The sequence below is a fragment of the Monodelphis domestica genome, chromosome 5 (genome assembly GCF_027887165.1).
Source record: "Monodelphis domestica isolate mMonDom1 chromosome 5, mMonDom1.pri, whole genome shotgun sequence".
Taxonomy (NCBI): domain Eukaryota; kingdom Metazoa; phylum Chordata; class Mammalia; order Didelphimorphia; family Didelphidae; genus Monodelphis; species Monodelphis domestica.
Window position 1 is genome coordinate 315920658 of NC_077231.1, and position 22789 is coordinate 315943446.

The window sequence follows — 22789 nt, forward strand, 5'->3', positions numbered from 1 at the left end:
CCTGGAGGTTGTTCCAGTCTCCATGGAACTTCTCCACTTTATTATTCCTTTGAGCACAATAGTACTCCATCACCAACATATACCACAGTTTGTTCAGCCATTCCCCAATTGATGGGCATCCCCTCGTTTTCCAGTTTTGGGCCACCACAAAGAGCGCAGCTATGAATATTTTTGTACAAGTCTTTGTGTCCATTATCTCTTTGGGGTACAGACCCAGCAGTGCTATGGCTGGGTCAAAGGGTAGATATTCTTTTGTCGCCCTTTGGGCATAGTTCCAAATTGCCCTCCAGAATGGTTGGATCAGTTCACAACTCCACCAGCAATGAATTAATGTCCCTACTTTGCCACATCCCCTCCAGCATTCATTACTTTCCTTTGCTGTTATGTTAGCCAATCTGCTAGGTGTGAGGTGATACCTCAGAGTTGTTTTGATTTGCATCTCTCTGATTATAAGAGATTTAGAACACATCTTCATGTGCTTATTAATAGTTTTGATTTCTTTATCTGAGAACTGCCTATCCATTTCCCTTGCCCATTTATCAATTGGAGAATGGCTTGATTTTTTGTACAATTGATTTAGCTCATTATAAATATGAGTAATTAAACCTTTGTCAGAGGTTTCTATGAAGATTTTTTCCCAATTTGTTGTTTCCCTTCTGATTTTAGTTATATTGGTTTTGTTTGTACAAAAGCTTTTTAGTTTGATGTAGTCAAAATTATTTATTTTAGATTTTGTGATTCGTTCTATATCTTGCTTGGTTTTAAAGCCTTTCCCCTCCCAAAGGTCTGACATGTATACTATTCTGTGTTTACCCAATTTACTTATGGTTTCCTTCTTTATGTTTAAGTCACTCACCCATTTTGAATTTATCTTGGTGTAGGGTGTGAGGTGTTGATCTATTCCTAGTCTCTCCCACACTGTCTTCCAATTTTCCCAGCAGTTTTTATCGAATAGTGGATTTTTGTCCCAAAAGCTGGGATCTTTGGGTTTATCGTATACTGTCTTGCTGAGGTCGTTTTCCCCCAGTCTATTCCACTGATCTTCCTTTCTGTTTCTTAGCCAGTACCAAATTGTTTTGATGACTGCTGCTTTGTAATATAGTTTGAGGTCTGGGACTGCAAGGCCCCCATCATATGTGTTTTTTTTTCATTATTTCCCTGGATATCCTTGATCTTTTGTTCTTCCAAATGAACTTTGTTATGGTTTTTTCTAAATCAGTGAAGAAGTATTTTGGTAGTTCAATGGGTATGGCACTAAATAGATAAATAAGTTTGGGTAGGATGGTCATTTTTATTATATTGGCTCGTCCTATCCATGAGCAGTTAATGTTTTTCCAATTGTTCAAGTCTAGTTTTAGTTGTGTGGCGAGTGTTTTGTAGTTGTGTTCATATAGTTCCTGTGTTTGTCTTGGGAGATAGATTCCTAGGTATTTTATTTTGTCTAAGGTGATTTTGAATGGGATTTCTCTTTCTAGTTCTTGCTGCTGAGCTGTGTTGGAGATATATAGAAAAGCTGATGATTTATGTGGGTTTATTTTGTATCCTGCAACTTTGCTAAAGTTGTTGATTATTTCAATTAGCTTTTTGGTTGAATCTCTAGGATTCTTTAAGTAGACCATCATGTCATCCGCAAAGAGTGATAACTTGGTCTCCTCCTTGCCTATTCTGATGCCTTCAATTTCTTTATCTTCTCTAATTGCTACTGCTAGTGTTTCTAGTACAATGTCAAATAGTAGAGGTGATAATGGGCATCCTTGTTTCACTCCTGATCTTATTGGGAATGCATCTAGTTTATCCCCATTGCAGATGATATTAGCTGTTGGTTTTAGATATATACTGTTTATTATTTTTAGGAATGACCCTTCTATTCCTATGCTTTCTAGTGTTTTTAATAGGAATGGGTGTTGTATTTTATCAAAGGCTTTTTCTGCATCTATTGAGATAATCATGTGGTTCTTGCTAGTTTGCTTGTTGATGTGGTCAATTATGTGGATGGTTTTCCTAATGTTGAACCAGCCCTGCATCCCTGGTATGAATCCTACTTGATCATGGTGAATGATCCTTCTGATCACTTGCTGGAGTCTTTTTGCTAGTATCCTATTTAAAATTTTTGCATCTATATTCATTAGGGAGATTGGTCTATAGTTTTCTTTCTCTGTTTTTGACCTGCCTGGTTTTGGAATCAGTACCATGTTTGTGTCGTAAAAGGAGTTTGGTAGAACTCCCTCTTTGCTTATTATGTCAAATAGTTTGTATAGTATTGGGGTTAACTGTTCTCTGAATGTTTGATAGAATTCACAGGTGAATCCATCAGGCCCTGGGGATTTTTTCTTAGGAAGTTCTTTGATGGCTTGATGGATTTCAATTTCTGATATGGGATTATTTAAGAATTCTATTTCCTCTTCTGTTAGTCTAGGCAGTTTGTATTTTTGTATATATTCATCCATTTCTCCTAAATTGGTGTATTTATTGCCATATAATTGGGCAAAGTAATTTCTAATGATTGCCTTAATTTCTTCCTCATTGGAGGTGCTGTCCCCCTTTTCATCTTTAATGCTGTGAATTTGCTTTTCTTCCTTCCTTTTTTTAATTAGATTGACCAGTACTTTGTCTATTTTGTTTGTTTTTTCAAAGTACCAGCTTCTTGTCTTATTTATTAAATCAATAGTTCTATCACTTTCGATTTTATTAATTTCTCCCTTAATTTTTAGGATTTCTAATTTGGTTTTCTGCTGGGGGTTTTTAATTTGATCGCTTTCGAGTTTTTTCAATTGCATTTCCAATTGATTGATCTCTGCTCTCCCTTGTTTGTTGATATGAGCTTTCAGGGATATGAATTTGCCTCTGATTACCGCTTTGGCTGCATCCCAAAAGGTTTGAAAGGATGTTTCGCCATTGTCATTTTCCTTGATGAAATTATTAATTGTTTCTATGATTTCTTCTTTAGCTAAACGGTTTTGGAGTATCATATTGTTTAATTTCCAATTGGTTTTAGATTTGGTTTTCCATGTACCATTACTAATCATTATTTTTATTGCCTTGTGATCTGAGAAGGCTGCATTCATTATTTCTGCTTTTCTGCATTTGTGTGCTATGTTTCTGTGACCTAATGTATGGTCAATTTTTGTGAATGTGCCATGTGGTGCTGAGAAGAAGGTGTATTCCTTTTTATCCCTATTTATTTTTCCCCATATGTCTATTAATTCTAATTTTTCTAAGATTTCATTCACTTCTTTTACCTCTTTCTTATTTATTTTTTGATTTGATTTATCTAAATTTGATAATGGTTGGTTTAAGTCTCCCACTAGTATGGTTTTATTGTCTATTTCTTCCTTCAATTCTCCTAGTTTCTCCATTGGAAATTTGGGTGCTATATTATTTGGTGCATACATGTTGATTAATGATATTTCCTCATTGTCTAGGGTCCCTTTTAACAAAATATAATTACCTTCCCTATCCCTTTTGATCAGGTCTATTTTTGCATTGGCTTTATCAGATATCATGATTACCACTCCTGCCTTCTTTCTATCAGTTGAGGCCCAGAAGGTCTTACTCCATCCTTTAATTCTGACCTTGTGGGTGTCAACCCGCCTCATGTGTGTTTCTTGAAGACAACATATGGTAGGGTTTTGGATTCTAATCCATTCTGCTATTCGTCTACGTTTTATGGGTGAGTTCATCCCATTCACGTTCAAAGTTATGATTGTCATTTGTGGACTCCCTGGCATTTTGATTGCCTTCCCTAATTCTAACCTTTTCTTCTTCGGCTCTACCTTTTAGTCCAGTGATTTACTTTGAATCAGTCCCCCTTGTCCCCTCCCTTGATGTTTCCCTTTTTAGTCCCTCCCTTTTTGTTCCCTCCCCCTCCCCCCTCTCTTTCCCTCCCTTTTTGTTCTCCCTCTCCCCCTCCCCCCCTTGGTTTTCCCTTCTCCTTACCCTTGTTGGGTAAGATAGAATTCAAGATCCCAATGGATCTGGATGTTTTTCCCTCTCAGAGTTGATTTCCCTGAGATTGAGGTTTAAGTTAACCCCCCCCCCCTCTCTTCCTCTCCTTCTTATAGGAGTTTTCTTCCCCTCCCCTTCCCCTGTGAATCTTTGTGTGAGAACCATTATTCTATTTGGTCTTTCTTTACCCCCTATTTATACATTACATTTTCCCCACATATTAGTATACATAGGTTGATATAAATGTAGTCCTTATAGAAGAGAGTTTGAGTAAAAGAAGATAACATTTTTCCCCTTTCCTTAATATTTACCTTTTCAGGTATTCCTTGCTCTTTGATTTTCGGTATCAAACTTTCCACAGAGCTCTGGTCTTTTCTTTGCAAAAAGTTGGAAGTCTTCTATTTTGTTGAATGCTCATACTTTCCCTTGGAAGTATATAGTCAGTTTTGCTGGGTAGCTGATTCTTGGTTGGAGACCCAGCTCTCTTGCCTTTCTGAAGATCATGTTCCATGCCTTACGATCATTCAGCGTAGAACTTGCAAGGTCTTGTGTGACCCTGATTGGCATTCCTTTATATCTAAATTGTCTTTTTCTGGCTTCCTGTAGGATTTTTTCTTTTGTTTGATAGCTTTGGAATTTGGCAATTACATTCCTGGGAGTTGTCTTTTGGGGGTTTAGTGTAGAAGGTGTTCTGTGAGCTCTGTCAGTGGCTGTATTGCCCCCTTGTTCTAGAATCTCTGGGCAATTTTCTTTGATTATATCTTGTATCACCATGTCCAGTTTGGTGTTTATTTCTGGCTTTTCTGGGAGTCCAATTATTCTTAAATTTTCTCTTCTCCCCCTGTTTTCCAGATCTATCACCTTGTCGGTGAGATATTTTATGTTCTCTTCTAATTTCTTGGTGTTTTGGCTTTGCTTTATTAGTTCTTGCTTTAAAGCCTGGTTTTCTTTTACAGTTTGGTCAAACTGGTTTTGTAGATGCGTGAATTTCTTTTGCATCATTTCCCACTTTTCCTCCCAGAGGGCTTCCATCTTTTTGGTCCTTTCTGATTCAAATTCTTCATGGGTTTGTGGAGAGTTTCTATTTCCTTTGGAAGATTTTGGAGAATTTTCTTGTATATCTTCTTCTATCTGCTCTGTATTTTGTATTTTGGCTCCATAGAATGTGTCCAGAGTCGCCCCTTTCTTCTTATTTTTCTTGGTATTTTGGGGCTTCTGTGCTTCTGTGGAGTTTGTCATCTCTGAACGTGGAGGATTGGCTTTTCTTGTCTTTGTCTGGTGATCAGAGGCTTTAGTCCTGGGCAGATGTTGGTTCTATGAGCGTTCCCTGGGTTAAACTGAATATGCCTCACTGGAACTGGAATGGAAGGGTCGGACCATGAGGCCACACTCTCCCCCTGGCTCGATTTCCGGAAGTTGCCTTCAGAATCCCTGGCCGTGAGGCTGTTTCGTCGGCCTGCAGGGGGATGGGCTGCCGCTTCCCCAAGCTCCGAGAGCACAGACTTTCACTGAGACTTGGATAGCAGGATCCAGCCCGTGAGGCTGTCTTGCCCGCCCTGAGGGTTGCTGTTGTTTTGACCAGCTCTCTGCAGCGGAGGCCCCAGGCAGTAACTTTCCCCTGGACCGACCAGCTCTTTGCAGCGGAGGCCCCAGGCAGTAACTTTCACCTGGACCGACAGGCTCTCTGCAGCGGAAGCCCCAGGCAGTAACTTTCACCCAGACTGGGACTTGGGTAGAAGACCCTGAGGGTTGTTGTTCCTCAGACCCTGCTCTCTGAGCCCGGCGCGGCTGCCGCTTCTGCTCCTACCCCTGAGGTCCGAGGGATCTCGGGTTCTGGCTTTTAAGGGGAGCCGTACCTTTTGAACCGGGTCCAGGTCCAGGAGGAGGGTTCCCAGGGTCTGTGCTGTTGATCGTTTTGAATTTCGGCGCCTTAGGAGCTTCTAGTTTGAGATCGGTCGGGAAGGGTTTTCCGGAGATCTGAACTTCAGCTTTCTCTAAGCCGCCATCTTAACCGGAAGTCCTGATCCTTTATTTTTTATATTTTTTATTTTATTTCATCAATTTAGAACATTATTATAGGGTGATCCTTTAGAGTCTACATCCCCAATCATATTCCCATCAAGTCATGTGATCAAGCTGTTCTTTTTATTCTGCATTTCTGCTCCCGCAGTTCTTCCTCTGGATGTGAATAGTGTTCTTTCTCATAAGTCACTCAGAATTGTTCTGGATCATTGCATTGCTGCCAGTAAAGTAGTCCATTGCATTCTTTTGTACCATAGTGTATCCATCTCTGTGTAAAATGTTCTCCTGGTTCTGTTCTTTTCACTCTGCATCAATTCCTGGAGGTCGTTCCAGTTCACCTGGAATTCCTTCAGTTCATTACTCCTTTGAGCACATTCCATCACCAACATAGACCACAATTTGTTCAGCCATTCCCCAATCAAAGTGCATCCCCTCATTTCCCAATTTTTTTGCTACCCAAAAGAGCATGGTTATAAGTATTTTTGAACAAGTCTTTTTCCTTATGATCTCTTTGGGGGTATAAACTCAGCAGTCATTTGGCTGGATCAGAGGGCAGGCAGTCTTTTAATGCCTTTAGGGCATAATTCCAAATTGCCTTCCAGAATGATTTGATTGATTCACAACCCATCCAGCAATGCATTAATGTCCCAATTTTCCACATCCTCTCCAACATTTATTGTTTTCCTTTGCTATCATATTAGCCAGTCTGTTACATGTGAGGAGATACCTCAGAGTTATTTTGATTTGCATTCCTTTGATTATAAGAGATTTAGAGCATTTTTAATGTGCTTATAGACAGTTTTAGTTTCTTTATCTGAAAATCCCCTTTTCATGTTCCTCATCCATTTATCAATTGGAGAATGGCTTGATTTTTTTCACAATTGATTTAGCTCCTTATAAATTTGAATAATTAGACCTTTGTCAGATATTTTTGTTATAAAGATTTTTTCCCCCAATTTGTTGCATCCTTCTACTTTTGGTTGTATTGGTTTTGTTTGTACAAAACCTTTTTAATTGAATGTAATCAAAATTATTCATTTTATATTTTGTAATATTTTCTATCTCTTGATTGGTCTTAAAATCTTTCCTTTCCTATAGATCTTACAGGTAAACTATTCTATGTTCACCTAATTTACTTATAGTTTCCTTCTTTATATTTAAGCCATTCACCAATTCTGAATTTATCTGGGTGTAGCATGTGAGATGTTGATATAAACCTAATATCTCCCATACTGTTTCCAACTTTCCCAGAAGTATTTGTCAAATAGTGGGGTTTAATTCCCAAAGCTAGGATCTTTGGGTTTATTGTACACTATCTTGCTGAGGTCATTTACTTCATTCCTATTCCATGGATCCTCCCTTCTGCCTCTTAGCCAGGACCATATTGTTTTGGTGACAGTTAATAATATTGTTTAAGGTCTGGTACTGCTAGGTCCCCATCCTTCACATTTTTTTTCATTATTCCCCTTGATAGTGTTGGTATTTTTTTCTTTCAAATGAACTTTGTTATGATTGTTTTCTAATTCAATAAAAAACTTTCTTGGTATTTTTATAGGTCTAGCACTGTATAAGTAAATTAATTTGGGTAGGATTGTCATTTTTATTATGTTCACTCAGCTGCCCTACACATGAGCAATTTATGTTTTTCTAATTGTTTGGATCTAGTTTCAATTGTGTGGAATGTTTTCTCTAGGTGTTCATATAGTTCCTGTGTTTGCCTTGGCAAATAGATTCCTAAGTATTTTATATTGTCTAGGGTGATTTTAAATGGAATTTCTCTTTCTAACTCTTGCTCCTGAAACGTGTTAGAAATATATAAAAATGCAGATAATTTATGTGGGTTTATTTTGTATCCTGCAACTTTGCTAAAGTTGTTGATTATTTCCACTAGCTTTTTAGTTGATTCTCTAAGATTATTTTAGTAGACCATATCATCTGCAAAGAGTGATAGTTTAGTCTCCTCATTGTCTTTTAATACCTTCAATTTCTTTTTCTTCTCTGATTGCTACTGCTAGTGTTTCTAGTACAATGTTAAATAATAGAGGTGTTAAAGGGTATCCTTGTTTCACTCCTAATTTTTTTGGGAAGGTTTATAATTTATCTCCATTACAGATATATTTGCTGATGGTTTTAGATAGATACTGGTTATTATTTTTAGGAAAGGCCCCTCTATTCCTATACTTTCTAGTGTTCAAGTTTGTATCTAATTTCAATAGGAATGAGTGTTGTATTTTATCAAAGGTTTTTTCTGCATCTATTGAGATAATCATGTGATTTCTGTTGTTTTGGTTGTTGATATGATCAATTATGTGGATGGTTTTTCTAATACTAAACAATGCTTGCATTCCTGGTATGAATCCCAACTGATCATATTGAATAATCCTTGTGATCATTTGCTGGAGTCTTTTTGCTAGGATTCTATTTTAGATTTTTGCATCTGTGTCCATTAAGGAGATTGGTCTGTAATGTTCTTTCCCTGTTTTTGATCTGCCTGGTTTTGGAATCAGTACCATATCTGTTTCATAAAATTAATTTGGTAGAACTCCTTTGCTTATTTTGTCAAATACTTTGTATAATATTGGAGTTAGTTGTTTTTTGAATTTTTGATAAAATTCACTTGTGAATCTATCAGGCCCTGGGGAATTTTTCTTAGGGAGTTCTTTGATGGCTTGTTCAATTTATTCTTCTGATATGGGACTTTAAAAATATTCTATTTCTTCTGTTAATCTAGGCAATTTATATTTTTCTAAATATTTATACATATCACCTAGATTGCCATGTTTGTTGTCATATATTTGGGCAAAATGGTTCTTATTAATTACCTTAATTTCCTCTTCATTAGAGGTGTGGTTGTCCTTTTCATCTTTGATACTGTTAATCTGATTTTCCTCTTTCCATTTTTAATAGATTTACTGGTACTTTATCTATTTTATTTATTTTTTCAAAGTGCCAGCTTCTAGTCTTATTTATTATTTCAATAATTCTTTCACTTTCACTTTTATTAAATTCTCCTTTAATTTTTATGATTTCTAATTTAGTTTTTATCTAGGGATTTTTAATTTGTTCTCTTTCTAAGTTTTTAATTTGTATGCCCAATTCAATAATGTCTTCCCTCCCAGATTTGTTAATATATGCACTCAGGGATAGGAATTTCCTTCTGAGTATTGCTTTGACTGCATCTCATAAATTTTGATATGATGTATCCTCATTGTCATTCTCTTCAATTAAATTATTAATTATTTCTATGATTTGTTCTTTAATCAACCAATCTTGGAGAATCACATTATTTAATTTCCAATTAATTTTTGATTTGCCTCTACATGTACCCTTACTAATTATTATTCTTTATTCATTTTGACCTTAAAAGGTTGCATTTATTATATCTGGTCTCTATATATATACATGGTCAATATATACATGGTCTCTATATACATGGTCAATCTTTGTGAATGTACCATGTGCTGCTTAAAAGGTGTATTCATTTTTGACTGTATTTATTTTTCTCCATATTTCTAAGATTTCATTCATATCTCTCATCTCTTTATTATTTATGTTTGGTTTTATTTATCTAGATCTGATCTAAGAAGTTTCAGGTCTTCTACTAGTATTATTTTACTATCTCTTTCTTCCTTGAACTCCACTAGTTCCTCCTTTAAATGCATTTGGTGCATACATGTTGAGTACTGCTATTTTCTCATTGTCTCTACTGCCTTTTATCAGGATGTAATTACCTTCAGTATATCTTTTAATTAGATCTATTTTTATTTTGGCTTTGCCAGATATCATGATTGTGACTCCTGCCTTCTTTTTCTCAGATGATGCCTAATAGATTTTGCTCCAGTCTCTTACCTTTACCCTGTGTGTGTCTACCAGCCTCTTGTATGTTTCTTGTAGATGAGATATGGTAGATTTTTGTTTCTGATCCACTCTGCTATTTGCTTCTGTTATATTGGTGAGTTCATCCCATTCACCTTCAGACATTAAAAAACATTTCAGAAAGCTTAATCAACACATCACTATCAGTTGGATAGTGTTCTAAACCTCTGTAAAGGTTTAGAAATGTAAAATTTAGAAAATCTGTAAAGCAGTAATGGATATTTTCTCCCTTCTAACTCCCTTCTAACAGGGCCAAGATTGATCTTTATATTGGCCCATTGGCCAATTATTAATGCTCACAAGTTAATGAGGTAAGCTTGTGCAGGCTAAGTTCTACTGAGAGGCTCTTGTGATTATGTGTATGTCTCTCTCTCTCTCTCTCTCTCTCTCTGTGTGTGTGTGTGTGTGTGTATTTGAATGTATACTTCTGATGATGTCTGTGTTAAAGATATTTGGTGATTTTTTTAACACAGCAAGGTTGAATGGATTCCTTTTTTTTGTGTCTAATAGTTAAAGACACTGATAGAGAGAGAATTTTAAAAGGAATATACACAGAGAACTACACAACTAAACTAAGAATCCAGCAAAGCAAAAAATTAGGGAAGTAAGGGTAAGAAAACAACTTGATTATTTATTATATAGGACAATTTTTCATATCTTAAGTGAACCCCTGTTTAATTTCAGATACATTATATGACAGTATCTTTCCTAGAAAATACTAGGTATACCTCATTTTATATATAACATATATATTTGACAAGTCATTCATGTATGCAATTTTGGCCAAAATTTTAGTTATATAAAAAAGAACTACCACAACAATAAGGCAGGTTGCTATTAGAAAAATAGTATGGTCAGTTCACTGAAAAAAAATGATAATTCTTTCTTGTTAACATGATTAATTATGCTCTAAATTCAGGGACATATCATATATTGTGGCTTCTATGTAGCCTATGATAAATCAGCAAGTATTTATTAAGTGGGTGTATGGGGTGCTCAGGGAGGAGTAATATCTTTGGCATGGAAGGCTTGTCGTGCCCTCCTAGGGCAGCTCTCCAGCCTCTGACACTCACCTGACACCCAGCTCTCACTTGTGGCTCCTAGTAGCTGCTAGCATGCGGCAGCGGCCACACCCCAGGCAACGGCTTTGACAGGCCAGCTAAACCTTGTGAGGGTAGCCATCGGGTCGTTGACCCCTGGTGAACCAGGGCTTTGCTCACCCAGCATGTGAAGACTGCTTCGGTGGAACAGATGGAAGAAACCAATAAGAAGTTTCAACGGCTGAGATGGTGATGCAGCAACGCACTGTGGAGTGCTCAGGGCGTGTTGGAGCACAAAGGACAACACGGCCATCCAATGCAGCTGAGGAAGTCTCCAGATGTAATGATTTTTCGTGCTACTGGACCCAGGCTTCCAATGCTGAGAGAGTGGGACTGTCTCTGTGCATTGACTTTTCCACTTAAATCTTCATGCACAAGTGTCTTTGTGCACAAAAATACACAAAGACAATTGTCATCCTCGGTTACCAAGAGACTACTACTAACTATTTATTAAGCACCTGTCATGTGTTCAGACATTGTGCTAAACATGATATTAGAAGGACAAGAAAACATCAATGACAACCAATATATTGGCGTTTCCAAGTTTGCAAAGCACTTTTTGTTGTCAGTGAGCTTATTAATAAGTCAGCAAGTATTTGGTAATGCTATCAGACACTGGGTATTGTTAAATTTTTTATTTTTGGACTGAAATATATTTAATTGGTGGTCACCAGGGATTTAATTTCTAAATCCCAAAATGAATTACTAAATTAAAATGTAATTCATAGTAGTTTTATTTACAATAGAGGGAAGATATTAAGGAATGAGTGAGTGAGTGAGAGAGAGAGAGATAGGAGAGAGAGAAAGAAAGAGAGAGAGAGAGAGAGAGAGAGAGAGAGAGAGAGAGAGAGAGAGAGAGAGAGAGAGAGAGAGAGAGAGGAGAGAGAGAGAGAGAGAGAGAGAGAGAGAGAGAGAGAGAGAGAGAGAGAGAGAGAGAGAGAGAGAGATAGGAGAGATAGGAGAGAGAGAGAGAGAGAGATAGGAGAGATAGGAGAGAGAGAGAGAGAGAGGGAGAGAGAGAACTCTGGCTTTCTCTGAGCCAGGTAGAAAATCTAAGGTCCTAATCAGGGAAAAAAATCTCAAGATGATGGGCTCTTCTCAGAGGTGTACAGGGTTACTAAGTCAGCCTTTCACTCACCAGTGGTGACCGTCTAAAAAAAAAAACAGTCTGAGGTCTCTGGCATGAATTCCTCCAGGGGTTCTGACTTTTTTGGTTACTTAACACCTTATTTTGTTAGTTCACTTTTTGTAATTAGTTAATACCTTTTTGTAGTTAAAATGGATAGATATACTTCAATTACTGAGTTACCACCTTTTGGGGATTAAAATCTAAATATAGCCTGGATTACAATTTAATCTTCCCAATATAGGAAGAGCTAAGTACCTTCATTGTTACAGTCAGGGGAGAGCTAAATCCAATCTTCACCGTATATAAATGAAAGGTCATAATCATTCCTGATCTCAGGTAGTTAAAATTCAAATGAGTTAGACAAGGTCAAAAATACTATATTCATAAAAGATATAGATAGGATAGATACAATCTTTTCTCAGAAGAGAAGACCAGAGTAGCATCAATGAATGGGATATGCCATTGATGGTATTTGAGCTGAATCTTGAAGGAAGCTATGAAACTAAGAGGAGGAGGTGAGGAAGGAAAGCATCTGAGGTATGGAGGCCAACAAATACAAAGGCATAGGGAAGAGGATCTGAGTATCATGAGTAAGGAACAACAAAAACGTTTTGTTGGATTAGAGAATATATGAAGGGGAGGAAGTTTGAAGAAGATTAGAAAGGTAGGAAATGGCTGGGTTATGAAGCACTTTAATTGACAGATACTATATTTAAGCCTAGTGGTAATATAGTTTGGGAAATAATGAAGGAGAGAGAGAATTGAGGCAGAATTACCAATTAGAATAAGATTGCAAAAATCTAGGTAATGTGATGAACAAAGATCACTTCTATGTGAGTGGACAGGAGGTCCATGTATGAGAAATGTATTGGTAGAAATGACAGACTTGGCAACAGAGTGCCTCTATGGATGAGTGAGTGGGAGCATTTGAAGATGATGCTGATGTTATGCTTCTGGGTGATTAGGAGGGCTGAAGTATTCTCAAGTCATAAAAACATCTAGAAAAGGGAAGGGTTTGGGGTGAGAGATGATAAAAATTTTGTTATGGACATGTTGAGGGTGATATGCCTATAAGACATTCCATTGAAGATGTCCAGACCCATTAATTAATAGTGTCAAAGGCAACAGAAGAGTTTAGAGCATTAGGGCTGATAAAAGGCTATTAGTTTTGACAATTAAGAGATCACTGTAACTTTTCAGAAGACAATCAATCCTCCACTCAACTGTTAAATGGATTTTACTATATCAGCTGTCAAGTCAACCTCCAATGACTCTTTCTTTAAGGATCAAATATAGCATCTTTTGTTAAGCCCTTCATCACGTGCCCTTTTCTCCCTACCTTTCCAGTCTTTCACTTCTCTCTGCTCCATTTGCTTTGTTATCCACTTGCACTTGTCTCCTTGTTCTTCTTTGTACTCTAAACACAAACTCTTTATTCTAAGTATTTTCCCCAATTATCCTCTCTACTCAGATCTCTCTCCATCTTCATCTTGACTTCCTGGTTTCCTTCCTGTCCCAGTTAAAATCTCGCATTCTGAAAGCAGCCTTACCTGGTCCTTTTAAATTTTAGTACCTTCACTTTGGACTTATCCCCAGGTTATCCTGCATATAGATTGAACATGGTCATTTGCACATTGTTTTCTCCATGAGACTTGGAGCTCCTCAAGATCAGGGACTGTTTTCTGCCTTTCTTTGTATCTCTAGTACTCATTAAAGTGCCAGGAACATTGTAGGCACTTAATAGATGCTATTCAATTGACTGCCAGTTTTAGCTGAAAGAAGAGGTAGAGTCTGGTTGTTTGTGGTTGAGAAGAGAGGAGAGGAAATGGAGGTACTGATTGGTGATGGTGTTGCCAAAGCATTTAGTCCCAAGAAAGAAGAGAAAAAGATCTTATTTGATTCTTACAATACTCTTTTAAGGTATGATATCAGGTATTACTACTGATGAAGAAATTGAGGCACAGAGGGATGATGATTTGTCTAGGATCATACTGTGTTAGCTATGGGGGCAGGTTTCTTTAAAAAAAAAAACACCTCATCTTCTCTCCTAGAATCAGTACTGTGTATTGGTTTCAAGTTAGAAGAGTGGTAACGGTTAAGTCATGGAAGTTAAATGACTTACCCAAGGTCACACAGATTGGAAGTCTCTGAGGTTGGATTTGAACCAAATATCTCCCATCTCTAGACCTGTCTCTCAATCCACTGAGTCACCTCACTTCCCTCTGTGGGTAAGTTTCTAACCCAGGTCTCTCCTGATCTCAGACTCACTATTTATCCTCTTTACTATATCACTTCACATTCAGTCCTTCTCTCTCATTTTATATATACCGACCCTACTCAGAATATACATGACTTGTTCAAAGTCATACAGTTAGAAGTGAGCCAGGATTCAGTCTTAGATCTTTCCCTCCACTCCCAATGTGGCTTTTTCTTCTTCATCATCCTAGCTTGTTTATTTGCGTAGTTTGCTTAGAGCTCAGGATATATGCATTGCTTACTTATCTTAGTGGGAAAATACCCCCCAACCCCACCCCAAATGCTGCTCAGCTACAGTTATATTTGGTGAAAAGTGAGAAACAGTCCCTTGAAGGTGTGTGTGTATGTGGGGGGGTATTATTTTCCATTTTTAAGTTCAGCCACTTATGGCTTGTTATTAATGATGATAACATCCTCACCATGTAACTGTTGCTGCAGGCGCTGCTGAAGATAGACTGCCAAGGCTTAGTTATGCATCTAATACGGGAGACTGCGATTCTGACTTCAGCTGTCAAACTGGGGAAAGGCTGGAGGGAGCTGGCGGAAAAGTTAGTGAGACTCACAAAACAACAAATCGAGGCCTATGAGATCCCTCACCAAGGAAGAACCGGAGAAGTTATCACAGAGGTAAAAGAAAAATTGCTTGACTATTTCCAGGTTTGAGATTTCACCGGACAAGTGATGTCCAAAGCCCCCAGAGCTCGAAGATGCAAAGGCTTGGCCTTCTGCATAGGCCAGGTGGCTGCCTTCATGATGAGAGCTCCAAAATCATGTATCAGCCGCTAGTCCTCCTGAGAGGTCTAAAATGTCCATGTTATTTACTCCTTTGGATAAAAGTACTGAAAGACCTTGTGCAGAATATGAGTGCCGTCTGGAAGGAGGGAGGAGTTATTTGTGAGTAATATCTTAGAAGGAGAGAGACAGAGACAGAGAGATGGATAAAAGAGACACCCACAGAGGTGCAGAAAGAGAAATGTTTCATTGGCACCTTTCCCTGCCCCTGTTATTGCTACTTAAGCACTTACCTCCCAGGATCTTTCAGAAGATTTTGTGTGATGATATTTATAGAGCATAGTTTTTGCACAAAGTAGGTGCTTAATAAATGCTTGTTTCTTTCTTCCTTTCAAGTGGAATTTCCATGTAACAAAAAAGCTCAGTAAATAGGAATTTAGGTATCAGATGGATCAAACACTAGGATCAGAATCAGCAAAATACACTTTCCCATCCTGCCTCACACTTTTGGTCTGTGACCTTGGGCAAGCTACTTAACTTCTTTTTTTGTCTCAGTTTTTTCTCATCTTTAAAATGGAAATGATAATATCCTTGACCTCTTAGGGTTGTTTTGAGCAGGTTAAGTGAGATGATATTTTTAATGTGCTATAGAAATGCTAGGAAGTATTTTGAGCTAAGTAAAACAGACTTATCCACGTGCTCTACTTATCAAATATGTCTCATTCTGATTCAATGGGCTTCTGCTCCTCTGCCACAAAAGGGAAAGTATTCTTTGTCATTGGTCATCTGGAGCCACAGTTGATCTTTGAAAGGAGCAGCATTTTGCTGTCTTTTAATGTTGTTTTGTCTGTACATCATGGTGACCCCTGTGGAAATGATCATGGCTCAAATTGCTTCCATTTGCACTGATTCCTACAGGTCGTTCTGGAGTTTTCAGATTCAGTGACACTGCTCCATCCTTGGAGAGAGGCGGATCAACTTAGTATCTATCAACAAAAACTTTTGAAGTTGTGAAAATACATTTTTGGAAAAAAAGATTTACATGAAAATAGAACCGTTATTTGTAGTAATTCCATAATTAATTATTGTATACTCATCTATTTGCCTCCTGCATGTAGGTGTCCCCTCCAGCAGGGGAAATCACAATACATCTATCCCTGCTCATCTTGTATGGCTCTTGTCCATACCCTTCCATGAATTCTCCAAAAGGCATGCACCCAGTATACCGAGAGCCTTTCTCTGCATCTCTTGTTGCTATATTGGCATTGGTTTAGGATGTGGGATGTCCATTTTTAATCTCAGTGTAAAACTTATCTCTTCTCTGGTTGTACATTTGTGATTCCTTATGTCCCACAATCTCCCTGACCCCCAGTTTCCGTGGCTTCTCTAGGTCCATCTAGCTTGGTTCTTTTGATGCTTATTGTTAACTGCATTGATTATTAGGTGTTATGGAAAAAGCCTCTCTCCCCCTGATCAACATCTCTCTTCCTCAGTCATCTGAGAGAGCTCTTCCTTAACTTTAACTGAGTACAAGCAAAGTTGCTTAATTTTATTCTCCTATAAAATGAAAGAGATACATCAGGGCTGAGTAAATAGCAGAGTTCTAGGTTTGGAGTCAGCCCATGAGCTCTAATCTTGCCTCTGACATTGAAGAGTTGTATGCCCCAAATAACCTCACTGAGCCACAGGTAATACCCAATACTTACCAAGTCACAGATGAATTATGATTGGCATTGGTAAAGGCAATTTCCAGAATAGATGTAATCCATGCCAATGAAAACATGGTTCCTTGTCAAATACATGGCCACTGAATGGAAACCATACACATCTCCCTCCACAGGATGAAAAAGATGATAGTGAAAGTAACTACATATTATGTATTTAGATATGCTTTTAGGTCCACATTTGGACTCAAACAATTACTATCCCTGTGATCCTGGGCAAGTCACTTAACCTCCCCCTGCTTCAATTTCCTTATCTGTAAAATGGAAGTAATAATAGTAACTATCCCCTAGGATTGTTGCAAAGATTAGAGAACAATTGTAAGGCACTAAACATAGTGCCTGGCATCTAGGAAATGCTATAAAATGTTAGCTATTATTATTTTTCAAATGGTAGGCTTGCTATAAAATTGCTTGAACAATGATGGCCCTTCCTCTTTCTTGGATCACTTTATATGTGTCAGGGTTAGGTTTGGGGTTTGGAGAAACATAGATCAAATGTCCAAAGAAGGTGTCCTAAGCATAGGGATTATCAGGCATGTTCGTGCTTGTACATAGGCACATACGTGCATTCTCTTTGTTAACAGATTCACTCTGAACAGAAATAGTCACCGAGCATTCATTAAGTGCCTGTGCTGTGCTAGGCCTAAAGGGTAGTCCGTTGGCCATCCTGAGTCCTTTCCTTGGCCTGGATCGTGAAAAGGAAGCGGCTCAGGACGCCCGCTCCAGATGTCTGCCTGGGTTGTCCCAGCGGGCATGTCCCTCTTCTCACTCTGGGGGGGGGGGGGAGGCTTATCTAAGCAGCTTTTATCCGTGTTTCTTTGGAAAGTTCTTAAGTCTTCACTTTCTATTTAAAATGTATCTCCCAGCTGACTTTAGAAGATGTTTCTCAAGATTTCTGATGACTTCGGGCTTCTTGTGCATGGGCAAAACTGGGAGTTTGGAGTCTGACTGGGCTAAATATGGCTCTCAGAGGATTTCCTTTGAACAACTGAGCTTGTGCTGTAGAACCTGCAATTGTTATCATGCTTCTATGGAAGCTCCCCCAAACACCGAAGTATTCCAAAGAGTTTCCAAATTTAAAAGAATTCAGGCCTCAGTGTCACCAAAGATGCTACTTGGTGGTACACATACGTACAAGTGTACATGTGTATTACAGGCATATATTCACAAGTATTATAGGTAACCCTATACTTACATGTACCTCCTACATGTATGAATTAAACTCTATATAACATGTGTAACACATGTTTGTATATCAGAACAGACACATGTGTGTGTGTGTGTGTGTGTATTTTAAGTCAATTTTTTTTTTCCTCAGGGAGTCACATACTATTAAGAGAGGTCCTGGGGGATCAGTGTGCCAAGAGGAAGTGCGCCTCTTGGCCCTAACAGCTTAGACTCATCAGAAACCTAATGAAAACACTGCTTTCTGTGTAACAGTTCCATGGAAACACTGGATGGTCTCCTTGGCCTTTGGCTTGGGGGAGGCCCCTGCCCCCCTGTCCCAGATCACAGCAGGCTGCAAGGAGAATCCAGAATGAATTCTCCTGCATCTGTTATTCCACTACTTTGATCTCCTGAGCAGAGACCCCCCCCCCAAACCAAATATATCTCCATGGAAACCGAGGAGGGGACCACAATCATTAGTAATAACTCAGGTCACGTGTTAGCACACATAGATTAATAGGATCACAAAGTGAATGAAAGAGAAAGGTTTCTTGGAGAGCAGCTACCTAGAATGAGCAAGCCAGAGTCAGAGAGAGAGAAAGTAGAGAGAGAGACAGAGCCAGAGGAAAAGAGATGGAGAGAGAGAAACAGAGAGAGGCAGAGACAGAGACACATATTAGAGTAACTGGGATCCATAAGGGATAAGTGCATAGATTCCTGTTTACTCCCTTCATCTTTCTTTAGCTCATTACTATATTTTGCAATTAGTTTCCACCTTGCTGTAGCTCCTATTAGAATCTCATCTACTCTGTTCCCAAAGGCTCTGCTCTCATTCCCCTTCCAGGAAAACACACTGGAGAAGGGAGCTCAGAGAATTTCTCCTTTTCCAATTACTTTGTAACTGTTCCCATAAGGCTTCACCCCAAGCTACAGATGCAAAGAGTCTTGCCTCTTCTATGTTCCCTATACAAAGGTGTTGGGTTAATGAATTTTCTGTATGCTCACTGGAAGGGCAGATGCTCTGCATCCATGGTCAGACAGAAGTGGGGGATTCTATGCAGAATTGGCATTTTCTCTAGATTTTGAAGTCTTCTGCCTTTTGAATGAGCCTTGTGCTGCCTGGGCACCAAAATCCAGCCTAGAAAAGATTACCTGGGCAACAGAGAGCCTATATTAATTGATTTAAGACAGTGCAACTAAGAAGGAATCTTCTTGGTGGGAAGCTGTATTTTATGGTGGAAAGGTCATTAGATTAACAGCGGGAAACAGGTTCAGACACTGACTCTGATTCCAATTAGTTGTATGAGCATAGCCAAGTTAATTGATATTGCTTTGCCGCACATTCCAAATCCATAAAATGGGACAGATGGCATAATATAATGGCTAACATTTATAGAGTGCATCAAGGTGGCAAAGCACTGTGCAAAATAAATGTTGAATACCAAGACAGATACACACACACACACAAATCCACACCCCAACTAAAAATCACCCCCGTTTTCTCTCTTTGGGACTAACTTCTTGCATAAAATTTCAGGCCATGAAGCTATATTTCATATCTTCCTTTATTTGAACACTTTGGAATACATTCTCCCCAAATTTAGGATATATTTCATATTATACCCAGGATTCCTCTTTCTTAAAAACAGGTTCTATGATGGAATACTTACCCTTGCCTTTCCATTTCACAAAAACCCATGAGTTAGGTTCTTTTATTAACCCCATTTTACAGATGAGATTTTTATTGGAAATTAGAGAAATTTAATGATTTTTCAAATCATACAGATAATATAAATACCAGGACTGAAACTCAATTTTTCCTGATGTAGTGATCTTATCCATTTTCTAGGCTAGCTATGCATTAATACTTGCCATGGCTAACTTCCTGGATACAATTTAATTCAAGTAACATTGACTAAGCACCTGATTGATGAAAGCTCCTCATGAGTAGAGAATGTTTCTTTCTTTAGCCTTGTATTCCCAGTGGTTGGCATATCTTATGATATTAATAAATGCTTTTTAATTGATTGATTTTCCCTAGTTCTGTGTTTTTCTACATGCATAATTACTTTAAAAGTATGAGCTACTCTCAGTAACTTTCCTTCCATGTTGGTTTCTTGTCCTCCATCTTGGCCATCACCACTGGTAAGCCCTGGCTTTAGTTGTGGATATCAACAGCCCTTGAAGCACACCATAATGATTTTCATAAGAAATACTAAGACTGTCAATGGCTTCTCTTCTGAAGACATCTGAGGGGTTAGACAAGACCTACAGAAGGTGGAGGCATCTGTTCCTGAAGCCTTTGAGTCTGTATAACCTTTGATGTCAAGTTTGATGCAAGTTGCCATAGAAGTGGTTTTTCTTGATCAGAATGGCTAGGATGCCTATTTCCCAAGCTTTCCAAAAGAAGTTTAGAGTTCACAGTCACAGAACTGTATTTTTTTTGTGTTGGTACTCTATCCATTTCCTGACACAGATCCAAAACTTCTGTGCCTCATTGAGAGGTAATGAGAATACTTTGGCCCCAAAACCCTTGACCTTGTAGCCAGCTGTATAATGATCATTCCCCCAAATAGCTACACTGAACAGGCATTTGTTGACTGGTAAGTCCCAGACCTTGGGATTTATTAACACATCCTTAGAGGACCTGAAGTCATCTCCCTATTACAAAGAAAGATTGAAATAGCATTCTAGGAAGTATTTGCCTTGAGATCTAGGGCCTTGTGTGTTCTGCAATATTGTACCCTCAAAAAAAAGCCTAAATTCAGATTATGACTCAAAAACACAAATGACCTTACACAACCAATCCTGAAGTGATCATCTAGCCATAGTTACCAAAGGGGGCACCCTTCCACCATTGTCCTATGTTTTTGGCCCCTCCACTAGCCCTGGCTATCCACGTGCTCATCTTTTGTTGCTTTGTGAAAAGACTCACTCTCATTATACACATCCTCTTTCCCATTTTCCTTTCACCCTTAAAAATAGGGATTACCCAAATCTATCCAGGCTTATTTTTTTAAAGTTTATTTATTTAAATACATAATTTAGAATATTTTTCCATAGCTACAAGATCCATGTTCTTTCCCTCCCCTCCTCCCATCCCCAACCCATATCCAATGAGCAATTCCACTGGGTTTTACTTCTGTCATTGACCAAAACCTATTTCCATATTATTAATATTTGCATTAGGGTTATCATTAAGAGTCTACATCATTAATCCTATCCCCATTGACCCATGTGATCAAGCAGTTGTTTTTTTTTTCTGTGTTTCTATTCCCACAATTCTTCCTCTGAATTTGGGTAGCATTCTTTCCCCTAAATCCCTAAGAATTTTTCTGGCTCATTGCATTGCTTCTAGTAGAGAAGTGCATTATATTTGATTGTGCCATAGTGTATTAGTCTCTGTGTATAATGTTCTCCTACTTATGCTCCTTTCATTCTGCTTCAATTCCTGAAGCTTTTTCCAGTTCACATGGAATTCCTCCAGTGCATTATTCCTTTCAGCACAATAGTGTTCCATAACCAACAGATACCACAACTTGTTTAGCCATTCCCCAATTGAAGGGCATCCCTTAGTTTTCCAATTTTTAACCACCACAAAGAGCATGGCTATAAATATTTTTGTGCATGTCTTTTTCCCTATGATCTCTTTGGGGGTATAAACCCAACAGTGGTATGGCTGGGATATCCAGGCTTCTTGATAGCTCACAATGCTTGGATAATAAGGAAGTCACCAATTCTATTCCTTATGGCTAGATGGAGGAAAACTCCTGCATCCTTCATGCCTGCATCCTCTTTTTCTATATGACCTCTAGGTTCATTAAAATAGAGTCAGGACCCATGAACCTTGTCATTGTACACTCTTTGGACTTCTGGGACTTGTATCTGCCCCATAGCTGAACTTTCTTTTATGTGTTGGCAACTTTTCCCATTAGAGAAAGAGAGCCATTTTTGGATTTTTTTTATTTGTTACCATTACTTAGCAAAGCTTCATCATCATGATAGCTAACATTTACATAACACCTACTGTGTGCAATGCACTATGCTAAGCACTTTATAGATATTATCTCATTTGATACTCAAAATAACATGGGGTGGGGTATGTTATGATTATAGCAGTTGAAGGGGGAGGATAAGGGAATAAGGGAAGAGGAAGTAGAGAGAAGGATGACCAATGGTAAGTGAAAGTCTGTTTAGCTCTCCCTCTTCCGTACTAAAACATACAAGAGGGGTATCCCTGTGATGATGACTGAACATAGACCATTACCCAGGCAAGAGACTTCTGTGTATTGTGGAATAGACTTTTTCCAAGGGTTTTACTAGTGCCTGGGCCCCAAGAAAACCTCCTCTCTGTGTGTGGTCCTGTCACCTTTCCTAATTCCCTCTTGGTTTCCGTTTATTCTTCTTTATTTATCCCCTAGAGACAACCTTATTTGAATGTGATTTACTTCAGAAAGGGAGTGGTTTATTGATCAAGCAAACAAGAGAGGGTTAGGAATGAGGAATTTAGGAAACCCTAAAGGACTACCCAAACAGCTTGTGTCCTCCCTGCTAAGCCAAGCCAAATGTCTGTGGCTTCTGTGGTCTTTTCTTCCTTTATCTCTAATCTTTCTACCACACTATGCTGACACAGGTGACTATTGTCTTTCTTGGGAAGGCAAAGTTGGGACAAGTTTTCAGGATGACCTCCATGAGGCTTTGGGGTGGAACACCCCTCAGCAGCAGATGTTGGTATCTCTGCTCCTTTGGTATCTGATTCAATGATGTCAGGAATATTTTTGTCATTCAGTGCAAGGGGAAATTGAGGTGAATCTCAGATACCTCAGAGTTTGAGGTCC

The 22789-nt window shown here is 38.4% G+C and overlaps 1 protein-coding gene across 13 annotated transcripts in view; it reads left to right on the forward strand.

Annotated features, from left to right (window-relative positions):
• Positions 1–22789, forward strand: part of MACC1 (MET transcriptional regulator MACC1) — a 175073-nt gene that overhangs the window by 121045 nt on the left and 31239 nt on the right. For 12 of the 13 annotated variants that reach the window (XM_056800529.1, XM_056800532.1, XM_056800536.1 and 9 more), the window contains one exon: positions 14767–14955. The exons of the other annotated variant lie outside the window; for it this stretch is intronic. In XM_056800529.1, the coding sequence (XP_056656507.1) occupies positions 14767–14955 (189 nt within the window). The remainder of the gene's footprint in view (positions 1–14766; positions 14956–22789) is intronic. 13 annotated transcript variants of the gene reach the window in all.